The sequence below is a fragment of the Coregonus clupeaformis genome, unplaced genomic scaffold (genome assembly GCF_020615455.1).
Source record: "Coregonus clupeaformis isolate EN_2021a unplaced genomic scaffold, ASM2061545v1 scaf4670, whole genome shotgun sequence".
Taxonomy (NCBI): Eukaryota; Metazoa; Chordata; class Actinopteri; order Salmoniformes; family Salmonidae; genus Coregonus; species Coregonus clupeaformis.
Genome location: NW_025538124.1, coordinates 7,133 through 21,913, shown reverse-complemented (window position 1 = coordinate 21,913; position 14,781 = coordinate 7,133). Strand labels below are relative to the sequence as shown.

Here is a 14,781-nt window from a genome sequence, read left to right as displayed (position 1 = left end):
ACCAAAATGAACTTTTGGTAAAAACTCAACTCGTCATGTTTGGAGGACAAAGAATGCTGAGTTGCATCCAAAGAACACCATACCTACTGTGAAGCATTGGGTTGAAACATCATGCTTTGGGGGCTGTTTTTCTGCAAAGGGACCAGGACGACTGATCCGTGTAAAGGAAAGAATGAATGGGGCCATGTATCGTGAGATTTTTGAGTGAAACCCTCCTTCCATCAGCAAGGGCATTGAAGATGAAACGTGGCTGGGTCTTTCAGCATGACAATGATCCCAAACACACACCGCGGGCAACGAAGGAGTGGCTTCGTAAGAAGCTTTCAAAGTCCTGGAGTGGCCTAGCCAGTCTCCAGATCTCAACCCCATGGAAAATCTTTGGAGGAGTTGAAAGTCTGTGTTGCCCAGCCGACAGCCCCAAAACATCACTGCTCTAGAGGAGATCTGCATGGAGGAATGGGCCAAAATACCAGCAACAGTGTGAGAAAACCTTGTGAAGACTTACAGAAAACGTTTGACCTGTGTCATTGCCAACAAAAGGGTATATAACAAAGTATTGAGAAACTTTTTGTTATTGACCAAATACTTATTTTCCACCATCATATGCCAATAAATTCATTAAAGATCCTACAATGTGATTTTCTGGATTTTTTTTTCTCATTTTGTTGTCATTAGTTGACGTGTACCTATGATGAAAATTACAGGCCTCTCTCATCTTTTTAAGTGGGAGAACTTGCACAATTGGTGGCTGACTAAATACTTTTTTTCCCCACTGTATATTCTTAATCAATAATATATTTTTCCTCCTAACAGAGATCATGGGTTGAGGTTGAGAACCATCATAGACAGCAGGGACCTCGATTTCCAGCATTCTCATGTTTGTACCAATACAACAACACAAGACTTGGAAGTGTGCCAATGTGACCAAGACAGCGGTGACCAGTATCTAGTCTCTAGAACAGAGCTGGCCACTGGCCAGGTCACGTCTCCTCAGACCTTAACGTCTCCACCTCTTCATCCGCTATATGTCCCATACTGAATGGAAATAAACGTCTGTATCAAAAGCAAATGTCTGAAAGCAATGATCTATTGAAAACACATTGTATTCTCAACAAGCGTTTTTTTCCCAACATAGGAAATCCCATTATATACACTGACTGTAGGTCTCCTGTAGCTCAGTTGGTAGAGCATGGCGCTTGCAACGCAGGTTGTGGGTTCCGATTCCCATGGGGGGCCAGTATGAAAAATTTACGCTATTCACTAACTGTAAGTCGCTCTGGATAAGAGTGTCTGCTAAATGACAAAAATTTACAAAACATTAGGAACACCTGCTCTTTCCATGACATAGACTGACCAGATGAAAGCTATAATCCCTTATTGATGTCACTTGTTAAATCCACTAAAATCAGTGTAAATGAAGGGGAGGAGACAGGTTAAAGAAGGATTTTTAAGCCTTGAGACAATGGAGACATGGATTGTGTATGTGTGCCATTCAGACTGTGAATGAGCAAGACAAAATATTTAAGTGCCTTTGAACGGGGTATGGTAGTAGGTGCCAGGCGCACCGGTTTGAGTGTGTCAAGAACTGCAACGCTGCTCAGTTTTTCACGCTCAACAGTTTCCCGTGTGTATCAAGAATGGTCCACCACCCAAAGGACATCCAGCCAACTTGACACAACTGTGGGAAGCATTGGAGTCAGCATGGGCCAGCATCCCTGTGGACCACTTTCGACACTTGTAGAGTCCATGCCCCGACGATGAATTGAGGCTGTTCTGAGGATGTTTACAATAGGAAAAGTGAAGTTTGAAGTTTCTTCACCTGTCTGTGTCTTATTTCAAAAAGCAAACTCCATAACTTGAAAGCCCTTATTGCGAAGGTCATTTTAAGATGTCAGGCTTGAAAAATTAGTTCAGCCATTTTGGCACACTGACTCACTCTCCAAACCAGACGCAACTGGTTTCAAGTGACCAAGAGATGTCATGTGATCTCCTACTGTCATCCAATGGACGAACTGGGAATCAGACAGGGGATATATTTAAATCAATGGATAGGTAAAGACTTCAGCTTTCTCTCTTATAATCGTGACTTGTTTCAGGAAACGAGGCATATGTCGCGCATCACTACTTGACATTTTTAATCTGGATAATTTATGTCTGGTTTTAGTCACCGTCATTTCAGTAATATTTTAGTCAAGGCCTTTTCCATTAAATAACGAATATTAAGACTACCTCTAACTTCCATCGTGTTCAGTGAATCCATTTTAAAGGGGGGATGTGAGCTTTCCAACAAGTGCCAGAATTATTACTGTACTCCTAATATTCACTAGTAGCATTAGTATTTCCAATCGGAAGAAGTCACTGCAACTCGTATTTGCGAACGCGTAGTGAACGCAACACAGATGAATACCAGCGCAAATGGCAAAATATAGCTTCGGATGTGATCAAAGCATAAAATGGTAAATATGAACATTATTGTTTCTTAGAACAGAATAGAGGTCAGCTACAGTTTAGAAGTGCCCTGCTCGCGCATCAGTTCAGAAGAGAGACGACTGAAGTGACCACCCCTGGAGCTGTGTGTGTGTTGAAAAGGAGGCCGGGGCTATAAGCTCAAGTAGCCTGCGCACATGAAAGATGTTAATTCTGCCAATGAGAGGATTGCATTAAAGGCATGCATGCTTCTGATTGGACAAAACAGATCAGGAGCATCATGTCAAATTGAATTTCCATTAGTCTCAGGTGATCGTCTTGTTACATTTAGCGTCGACTAAAATGAAAAACTATACCCTCAGGTCTCCTCCTGTTTATACGGACAGGAGAGGAGTAAATACTGCACACAAGATAGGGACTCTGTCCCAATTATCTCTCCTTCCTCCCAAAGTGTGCTCTTGTTCCCTTCCCTTCACTGATATGAAAGGTAATGACTGGTATAAGAAACTAGCCCATGCCTCCACCAATCCAACGTCTTTAGATGTGTGGGAAGTAGGGTATGAGTGTACACTTCAGGAGGAAGGAGACATTGTTGGGGCGCACCCAGAGATTTCAGAAAGAGAAGTCCTGGTGGGAGGAATAACACAGTATCCTAAATGGCACCCTATTCCCTATACACACTACTAACCAAAAGTAATGCACTAAAGGTCTATAGGAATTAGAGCACCACTTCGGACACACTACCATTTGCAACAGAAAACGAAAATGAGTGTTTTCTTTATTGGACAACTTGAGGAAGTCTCTCCATGTTTCGGTCTGTTATCTTCCATTTGGGACCTAATGAATGGACCCTGATGGTCCTGGGCCCATTTATCAAGTAGGGGTGCTGATTTAGGATCACTGTCCTCCCCGTCTATAATAATCTGTTTCATTCCGCAAAATTGATCGTAGATCGGCACTCTTAATGGGAGACGCGATATATATACGTCCCCTGATCACCATGCCTTCACAGTCTCTAGTTTGGGGGGTTGGGTATGGTATCAGCCACTGGTAGTCTCTCCTGTTCCTGGCAGGCCACCTGGTAATTCTGTAGGACCCTTCACCACGGCACTGCGTGGCCAAACTGCATGGCATCATCAAGGGGAATGTTGCCCCACCTGGAGGGAGGTGGTAGAGATGAGACAGAAGCTAATTGAAGGATGTCAGAAGTTATTAAAAAAATAACTACCTCTCCAATAAAGACAACGGCCACAGAGAACAGAACGAGGAAGGAGATGGAGAAATAGGCATGAGAGGCTGGGAATACAGCAGCTAAGGATGTTGTTAGGTTGGAGCCAACGTCAGTAGAGATTGATATAGATGGACGGAGGTGGATGAATGAATGAATAATACAGTACCGGTCTTTCACAAAGGGTTGACTTTGCAGGCGTCTGTTGGGAACCGTACCACATCCACATGGCCTGAGGGACAAAGCACACAAGATGTACGTTAGCCTGGTAACACTTGCTATGAGGCACACACATAATGCCCCTTATGATACACTTCTACTGCATTATAACACTCGCTGAAGCTGTAATAACAACTCATAAGTATCTATAACATCACTATGATGCATTATAAGACATTTTATTTTATTTAACCTTTATTTTATCAGAGTCATCACAGATGAGCTTCCCTGAAAGAAAATACACATCATCAAAATATAAATACAAAATGCAAGCAGAAAGAAAAACACAGGCATAAAAAAGCAAACACATTAATCAGTAATAAGGTCCTTAATCAGCTTTCTGAATTACCCTAGAGGCACCAGAACATCACATGTAAGAACATTTTGAAGATACAATGCCACCAGTGGAGGGAAGCTCACCCTCGCCAGCAGCCACGTGTAGAGCCGTCCTAGAGTCATAGTCCTTCAGCTCCATGTCCATCGATGACAGAGCAAACCTGAGAGGACAGGATAGGAGACGATAGCTATATTCTACATGTTAGTCCTAAGTTACTGTGAAGGATTAGTAGCTAGGAGAGAGAGTGACATCTACAATATGTGACTTCGTGGTGAAACTAAGTAAAACACAAACCCTCCTTCTGCAGACTCCTTGATTTGCTCTTTTACCTTCTGAGGGCTGACACATCTCCACTGTAGGCCGCAAACATCAAGCTCACCACAGACTTGTTCTACAGATATAGCAGAGATAAATACACCTTGGACTGGGTGGGACACTGGGAGACAACACCACCACCTCAATTCATGTTTTAGCAAATATGTTCAATTGTTGGTATGTTTACCTTCTAAAGCTCTCAAAAGCCCTTACCCTATCATCCCCGTCTTGCCTTCGAGGGTCCTGCTTCTTGACCAAGTGTCTCAGGTTGTCATAGTTGTGGAAGTTAAACGAAGACACCAGCTCCTGAAAGACAAATAAAGAAAAGCAGATCGTTATCAGGAGGCCAAAACATTATGCATTTTGCATATGGTTAATACTATTTAAAGGGTACCTACATAAGGACTTCATAACACATTCAAAACCTAGACAAAACACATTCATAAGAAGCACACAAGCATTTCTCACTCTGTACAAGCAAGTGCTCACTCTGTACAAGTAATTCAGTCATTGTATCATACATCACATGTAAATGGGTTACCTGGCAGAAGTGTATGCCCCGGACACTGTTTCCAACCTTGTCTAGCGGAGGAGACCAACACATGACTCCCATGACATTAGGGACCACCAATAGAACTGCTCCTGACACCCCAGACTTAGCAGGCAAGCCCACCTGGGAAAGAACCATACAGGGGCCATACAGGTTATGATAAAAGTGTCAATTAAAGCATCCAACATGAGAAAAAGAAATGTGGCCTTTATTTGGCAAATAAATGTTTAAAAAGGTTTACTCGACTATTAATACATGGCATTTAACCTCTTAAGGATCTGACCCTTTTTTTCAATTTTCGCCTAAAATGACATCCCCAAATCTAACTGCCTGTAGCTCAGGACCTGAAGCAAGGATATGCATATTCTTGATACCATTTGAAAGTAAACACTTTGGAAGTTTGTGGGAAATGTGAAATTGATGTAGGAAAATATAACACATTAGATCTGGTAAAAGATAATACAAACAAAAAAAACAACCAGTGATGCAACCAGTCAGGATGCTCTCGAATGTGCAGCTGTAGAACTTTTGAGGATCTGGGGACCCATGCCAAATCTTTTCAGTATCCTGAGGGGGAAAAGGCGTTGTTGTGCCCTCTTCACAACTTTCTTGGTGTGCTTGGACCAGCCCTGTCGATGTGGATGGGGGCGTGTTCGGTCCTCCTTTTCCTGTAGTTCACGATCATCTCCATTGTCTTGCTCACGTTGAGGGAGAGGTTGTTGTCCTGGCACCACACTGCCAGGTCTCTGACCCTCCTCCCCTAGGCTGTCTCATCGTTGTCGGTGATCAGGCCTACCACCGAGGTGTCGTCAGCAAACTTAAAGATTGTGTTGGAGTCGTGCTTGTGCCAGCAGTCGTGGGTGAACAGGGAGTACAGGAGGGGCTACACGCACCCTGAGGGGCCCCATGTTGAGGATCAGCGTGACAGATGTGTTGTTGCCTACAATTACCACTTGGGGGCGACCTGTCAGGAAGTCCAGGATCCAGTTGCATAGGGAGGTGTTTAGTCCCAGGGTCCTTAACTTAGTGAGGAGCTTTGTGGGCACTATAGTGTTGAACGCTGAGCTGTAGTCAATGAACATCATTCTTACATAGGTGTTCCTTTTGTCCAGGTGGGAAAGGGCAGTGTGGAGTGCGATTGAGATTGCGTCATCTGTGGATCTGTTGGGGCGGTATGCGAATTGGAGTGGGTCTAGGGTTTCCGGGATGATGGTTTTGATGTGAGCCATGACCAGCCTTTCAAAGCACTTGATGGCTACCGACGTGAGTGCTACGGGGCGGTAGTCATTTAGGCAGGTTACCTTCGCTTTCTTGGGCACAGGGACTATGGTGGTCTGCTTTAAACATTTAGGTATTACAGACTCGGTTAGGGGAGAGGTTGAAAATGTCAGTGAAGACACTTGCCAGTTGTTCTGCGCATGCTCTGAGTACATGTCCTGGTAATCCATCTGGCCTGTGGCCTTGTGAATGTTAACTTGTTTAAAGGTCTTGCTCACATCGGCTATGGAGAGCGTGATCACACAGTCGTTCGGGAACAGCTGGTGCTCTCATGCATGCTTCAATGTTTGCTTGCCTCAGCGAGCATAAAAGGCATTTAGCCCGTATGGTAGGCTCACATCACTGGGCAATGGCTGGGTTTCCCTTTGTAGTTTGCAAGCTCTGCCGCATCTGACGAGCATCAGAGCCGGTGTAGTAGGATTCAATCTTAGTCCTGTATTGACGCTTTGCCTGTTTGATGGTTCGTCTGAGGGCATAGCAGGATTTCTTATAAGCGTCCGGATTAGTGTCCCGCTCCTTGAAAGCGGCAGCTCTAGCCTTTAGCTCGGTGCGGATGTTACCTGTAATCCATGGCTTCTGGTTGGGATATGTACACTTCCAGTCAAAGGTTTGGACACACCTCCTCGTTCCAGGGTTTTTCTTTATTTTTACTATTTTCTACATTGTAGAATAATAGTTAAGACATCAAAACTATGAAATAACACATATGGAATCATTTAGTAACCAAAAAAGTGTTAAACAAATCAAAATATATTTTATATTTGAGGGATTCTTGAAAAAGCCACCTTTGCCTTGATGACAGCTTTTGCACACTCTTGGCATTCTCTCGACTCAGCTTCATGAGGGTACTCACCTGCAATGCATTTCAATTAACAGGTGTGCTTTCTTAAAAGTTAATTTGTGGAATTTATTAACTTCTTAATGCGTTTGAGCCAATCAGTTGTGTTGTGACAAGGTGGGGGGTGGTATACAGAAGATAGCCCTATTTGGTAAAAGACCAAGTCCATATTATGGCAAGAACAGCTCAAATAAGCAAAGAGAAATCCATAATTACTTTAAGACATGAAGGTCAGTCAACACGGAACATTTCAAGAACTTTGAAAGTTTCTTCAAGTGCAGTCGCAAAAACCATCAAGCGCTATGATAAAACTGGCTCTCATGAGGACCGCCACAGGAATGGAAGACCCAGAGTTACCTCTGCTACAGAGGATAAGTTCATTAGAGTTACCTGCCTCAGAAAATGTAGCCCAAATAAATGCTTCACAGAGTTCAAGTAACAGACACGTCTCAACATCAACTGTTCAGACGGGACTGTGTGAATCAGGCCTTCATGGTCGAATTGCTGCAAAGAAACCACTACTAAAGGACACCAATAAGAAGAAGAGACCTGCTTGGGCCAAGAAATACGAGCAATGGACATCAGACCGGTGAAAATTCCAACCGCCGTGTCTTTGTGAGACGCGGTGTTGGTGAACGGATGATCTCCGCATTTGTATTTCCCACCGTAAAGCATGGAGGAGGTGGTGTGATGGTGTGGGGGTGCTTTGCTGGTGACACTGTCTGTGATTTATTTAGAATTCAAGGCACACTTAACCAGCATGCCTACCACAGCATTCTACAGCGTACGCCATCCCATCTGGTTTTGGGCTTAGTGGGATTTTACATTGTAGAAAATAGTAAAAAAGTAAAGAAAAACCCTGGATTTGAGTAGGTGTGTTCCAAACTTTGGACTGGTACTGTACGTACGATCACTGTAGGGACGACATCGTCGATGCACTTATCGATGAAGCCGGTGCCTGAGGTGGTATACTCCTTAATGCCATTGGATGAATCCTGGAACATATTCCTGTCTGTGCTAGCAAAAAACAGTTCTGTAGCGTAGGCATCCGCTCATCTGACCACTTCCGTATAGTGAGTCACTGGTACTTCCTGCTTTCGTTTTTGCTTGTAAGCAGGAATCAGGAGGATAGAATTATGGTCAGATTTGCCAAATGGAGGGCGAGGGAGAGCTTTGTATGCATCTCTGTGTGTGGAGTAAAGGTGGTCTACAGTATTTATTGTTATTTTTTCGTGATATCCAAAATGGTAGTTACAGTCTTGTCCCATCGCTGCAACTCCCGTATGGAGTCGGGAGAGGCGAAGGTCGAGAGCCAGGCGTCCTCTGAAACACGACCCTGCCAAGCCGCACTGCTTCTTGACACCCTGCTCGCTTAACCCGGAAGCCAGCCGAACCAATGTGTCGGAGGAAATACCGTCCAACTGGCGACCGTTTCAGCGTGCATGCGCCCGGCCCGCCACAGCAGTCGCTAGAGCGCGATGGCCAGCCAAACCCTCCCCTAACCCGGACGACGCTGGGCCAATTGTGTGTTGCCTCATGGGTCTCCCGGATCGCGGCCGGCTGCGTCACAGCCCGGGATCGAACCCGGATCTGTAGTGACGCCTCAAGCACTGCAGTGCCTTAGACCGCTGCACCACTCGGGAGGCCAGATATTACAGTTTTTAATGCCCCGTTGGTAGGATAGTCTCGAACGGAGCTCATCCAGTTTATTCTCCAGTGATTGCACGTTGGCCAATAGAACGAATGAAAGAGGCGGGTTACCCACTCGCCAACTAATTCTCACAAGGCACCCCTATCTCCGCCTCCTGTACCTCCGTCTTTTCTTCACGCGAATGACGGGGATTTTGGCCTGGTCTCGGAGAAACAGTATTTCCTTCGCGTCAGACTCATTAAAGAAAAAATCTTTGTCCAGTTCGAGGTGAGTAATCTCTGTTCTGATATCCAGAAGCTATTTTCGGTCATAAGAGACGGTATCAGCAACATTATGTACAAAATAAGTTACAAACAACGCGAAAAAACACACAAAATAGCACAGTTGGTTAGGAGCCCGTAAAACAGCAGCCATCCCCTCCGGCGCCATTGTGTAAGTACTGTATAACTACTGTATGACTACTGTATGACTACTGTATGACTACTGTATGACTACTGTATAACTACTGTATAACAACTGTATGACTACTGTATAACAACTGTATAACAACTGTACGACTACTGTATGACTACTGTATAACTACTGTATGACTACTGTATGACTACTGTATGACTACTGTATAACTACTGTATAACTACTGTATGACTACTGTATGACTACTGTATGACCACTGTATAACTACAGTATGACTACTGTATGACTACTGTATGACCACTGTATAACAACTGTATGACTACTGTATGACTACCGTATGACTACCCTATGACTACCCTATGACTACTGTATAACAACTGTATGACTACTGTATGACTACTGTATGACTATTGTATGACTATTGTATGACCACTGTATAACTACTGTATGACTACTGTATGACCACTGTATAACAACTGTATGACTACTGTATAACAACTGTATGACTACTGTATAACAACTGTACAACAACTGTACGACTACTGTATGACTACTGTATGACTACTGTATGACTACTGTATAACCACTGTATGACTACTGTATGACTACTGTATAACTACAGTATGACCACTGTATGACTACTGTATGACTACTGCATAACAACTGTATGACTACTGTATAACAACTGTATGACCACTGTATGACTACTGTATGACTACTGTACGACTACTGTACGACTACTGTATGACTACAGTATGACTACCGTATAACTACTGTGTAACAACTGCATAACAACTGTATGACTACTGTATAACAACTGTATGACTACAATATAACTACTGTATGACTACTGCATGACAGCTGTATAACTACTGTATGACTACTGTATGGCTACAATATGACTACTGTATGACTACTGTATGACAGCTGTATAACTACTGTATGACTACCGTATGACTACAATATGACTACTGTATGACTACTGTATGACAGCTGTATAAATACTGTATAACTACTGTATGACTACTGTATGACCACAGTATGACTACTGTATGACTACCATATAACAACTGTATGACAACTGTATGACTACTGTAAGACTACTGTATAACAACTGCATGACTACCGTATGACTACTGTATGACAACTGTATGACTACTGTATAACAACCGTATGACTACTGTATGACAACTGTATGACTACTGTATAACAACTGTATGACAGCTGTATGACAGCTGTATGACTACTGTATGACTACAGTATGACTACTGTATGACCACCGTATAACAACTGTATGACTACTGTATAACTGCTGTATGACTACTGTATAACATCTGTATAACAACTGTATGACTACTGTATAACAACTGTATGACTACTGTATAACAACTGTATGACTACTGTATGACTACAGTATGACTGCTGTATGACTACCATCTAACAACTGTATGACAACTGTATGACCACTGTAAGACTACTGTATAACAACTGTATGACTACTGTATGACTACTGTATGACTACTGTATGACAACGGTACAACTACTGTATGACTACCATATAACAACTGTATGACTACTGTATGACTACTGTATGACAACAGTATGACTACTGTATAACAACTGTATGACTACTGTCTAACAACTGTATGACTACTGTATAACAACTGTATGACTACTGTATAACAACTGTATAACAACTGTATGACTACTATATGACTACTGTATGACTAAAGTATGACTACTGTATGACTACCGTATAACAACTGTATGACAACTGTATAACTACTGTATGACTACTGTATAACAACCGTATGACTACTGTATGACTACTGTATAACAACTGTATGACTACTGTATAACAACTGTATGACTACTGTATGACTACAGTATGACTGCTGTATGACTACCGTCTAACAACTGTATGACAACTGTATGACCACTAAGACTACTGTATAACAACTGTATGACTACTGTATGACTACTATATGACTACTGTATAACAGCAGTATAACTACTGTATGACTACCATATAACAACTGTATGACTACTGCATGACTACTGTATGACTACTGTATGACAACTGTATGACTACTGCATAACAACTGTATGACTACTGTATAACAACTGTATGACTACTATATAACAACTGTATGACTACAGCATGACAACTGTATGACTACCGTACAACAACTGTATGACTACTGTATAACTACTGTATGACTACTGTATAACAACTGTATAACAACTGTATGACTACTGCACAACTACTGTATGACTACTGTATGACTACTGTATAACTACCGTATGACCACTGTATGACCACTGTATAATAACTTCATGACTACTGTATGACTACTGTATGACCACTGTATAACTACCGTATAACAACTGCATGACTACTGTATGACTACTGTATGACTACAGTATGATTACTGTATGACAACAGTATAACAACTGTATGACTACTGTATAACAACTATATGACTACTGTATGACCACAGTATAACTACTGTATGTCTACTGTATGACAACAGTATGACTACTGTATAACAACTGTATGACTACTATATGACCACAACATGACTACTGTATGACCACTGTGTGACTACTGTATGACAGCTGTATAGCTACTGTATGACTACTGTATGACTACTGTATGACTACCGTATAACAACTGCATAACTACTGTATGACAACTGTATGACTACTGTATGACAACTGTATGACTACTGTACGACTACTGTACGACCACTGTACGACTACTGTATGACTACTGTATGACTACTGTACAACTACTGTGCGACTACTGTACGACTACCGTATAACAACTGTATGACTACTGTATAACAACTGTATAACAACTGTATGACTACTTTATAACAAATGTATAACAACTGTATGACTACTGTATGACTACTGTATGACCACAGTATGACTACTGTATAACAACTGTATAACAACTGTATGACTACTGTATAACAACTGTATAACAACTGTATAACTACTGTATGACTACTGTATGACCACAGTATGACTACTGTATGACTACCATATAACAACTGTATAACTACTGTATAACAACTGTATGACCACTGCATGACAACTGTATGACTACTGTATGACTACTGTATAACAACTATATGACTACTGTATGACTCTGTATGACTCCTGTATGACTACTGTATGACTACAGTATAACTACTGTATGTCTACTGTATGACTATTGTATGACTACTGTATGACTACAGCATGACTACCGTATAACAACTGTACGACTACTATATGACCACAATATGACTACTGTATAACAACTGTATGACTACTATATGACCACAATATGACTACTGTATGACCACTGTGTGACTACTGTATGACAGCTGTATAGCTACTGTATGACTACTGTATGACTACTGTATGACTACCATATAACAACTGCATAACAACTGTATGACAACTGTATGACTACTGTAAGACTACTGTATAACAACTGTATGACCTACTGTATGACTACTGTACGACTACTGTACGACTACCGTATAACAACTGTATGACTACTGTATAACAACTGTATAACAACTGTATGACTACTGTATAACAACTGTATAACAACTGTATAACTACTGTATGACTCCTGTATGACCACAGTATGACTACTGTATGACTACCATATAACAACTGTATAACTACTGTATAACAACTGTATAACAACTGTATGACCACTGCATGACAACTGTATGACTACTGTATGACTACTGTATGACTACTGTATAACAACTGTATGACTACTGTATGACTACTGTATGACAACTGTATAACAACTGTATGACTACTGTATGACTACTGTATAACAACTGTATAACAACTGTATGACTACTGTATAACAACTGTATAACAACTGTATGACTACTGTATAACTACTGTATAACTACTGTATGACCACAGTATGACTACCATATAACAACTGTATGACTACTGTATGACCACTGCATGACAACTGTATGACCACAGTATGACTACTGTATGACTACTGCATAACAACTGTATGACTACTGTATAACTACTGTATAACTGTATGACCACTGTATGACTACTGTATGACTACTGTATGACAACTGTATAACAACTGTATGACTACTGTATGACTACTGTATAACAACTGTATAACAACTGTATGACTACTGTATAACAACTGTATGACTACTGTATAACTACAGTATGACTACTGTATGAACACAGTATGACTACTGTATGACTACCATATAACAACTGTATGACTACTGTATGACTACTGTATGACTACTGTATGACAACTGTATGACTACCGTCTAACAACAGTATGACTACTGTATGACTACTTAAAGACTACTGTATAACAACTGTATGACCACTGTATGACTACCGTCTAACAACTGTATAACAACTGTATGACTACTGTATGACTACTGTATGACCACATTATGACTACTGTATGACTACCATATAACAGCCGTATGACCACCGTATGACTACTGTATGACTACTGTACGACTACTGTATAACAACTGTATGACAACCGTATGACTACTGTATGACTACTGTATAACAACTGTATGACTACTGTATGACTACTTCAAGACTACTGTATAACAACTGTATGACCACTGTATGACTACCGTTTAACAACTGTATGACTACTGTATAACTACAGTATGACTACTGTATGACTACAGTACGACTACTGTATGACTACAGTATGACTACCGTCTAACAACTGTATGACAACTGTATAACTACTGTAAGACTACTGTATAACAACTGTATGACTACTGTATGACTACCGTATAACAACTGTATGACTACTGTATAACTACTGTATAACAACTGTATGACAACTGTATGACTACAGTATGACTACAGTATGACTACCATATAACAACTGTATGACCACTGTATGACTACTGTATAACAACTGTATAACAACTGTATGACTACTGTATGACTACTGCATAACAACTGTATGACTACTGTATAACTACTGTATAACTGTATGACCACTGTATGACTACTGCACGACTACTGTACGACTACTGTATAACAACTGTATGACTACAATATAACCACTGTATGACTACTGCATGACAGCTGTATAACTACTGTATAACTACTGTATGACTACTGTATGACCACAGTATGACTACTGTATGACTACCATACAACAACTGTATGACAACTGTATGACAACTGTATGACTACTGTATAACAACTGCATGACAACTGTATGACAACTGTATGACAACTGTATGACTACTGTATGACTACTGTATAACAACTGTATGACTACTGTATGACAACTGTATGACTACTGTATAACAACTGTATGACTGCTGTATAACAACTGTATGACTACTGTATGACTACTGTATGACTACCGTATAACAACTGTATGACTACTGTATAACTGCTGTATGACTACTGTGTAACAACTGTATAACAACTGTATGACTACTGTATGACTACTGTATAACAACTGTATGACTACTGTATA

At 41.2% G+C, this 14,781-nt stretch overlaps 1 protein-coding gene across 1 annotated transcript; it reads right to left on the bottom strand.

Moving 5' to 3' along the window:
• Positions 1–3,831: 3,831 nt before the first annotated feature.
• On the bottom strand, positions 3,832–5,400 carry LOC123490763 (glutaminase liver isoform, mitochondrial-like). Its single transcript, XM_045220636.1, has 5 exons — positions 5,068–5,400; positions 4,740–4,832; positions 4,541–4,602; positions 4,295–4,371; positions 3,832–3,887 (listed from the first exon to the last, which is right to left on the bottom strand). Exons 1-5 carry the CDS (start codon positions 5,212–5,214, stop codon positions 3,832–3,834), a joined length of 435 nt encoding a protein of 144 aa, XP_045076571.1. The 5' UTR covers positions 5,215–5,400.
• Positions 5,401–14,781: the final 9,381 nt, after the last annotated feature.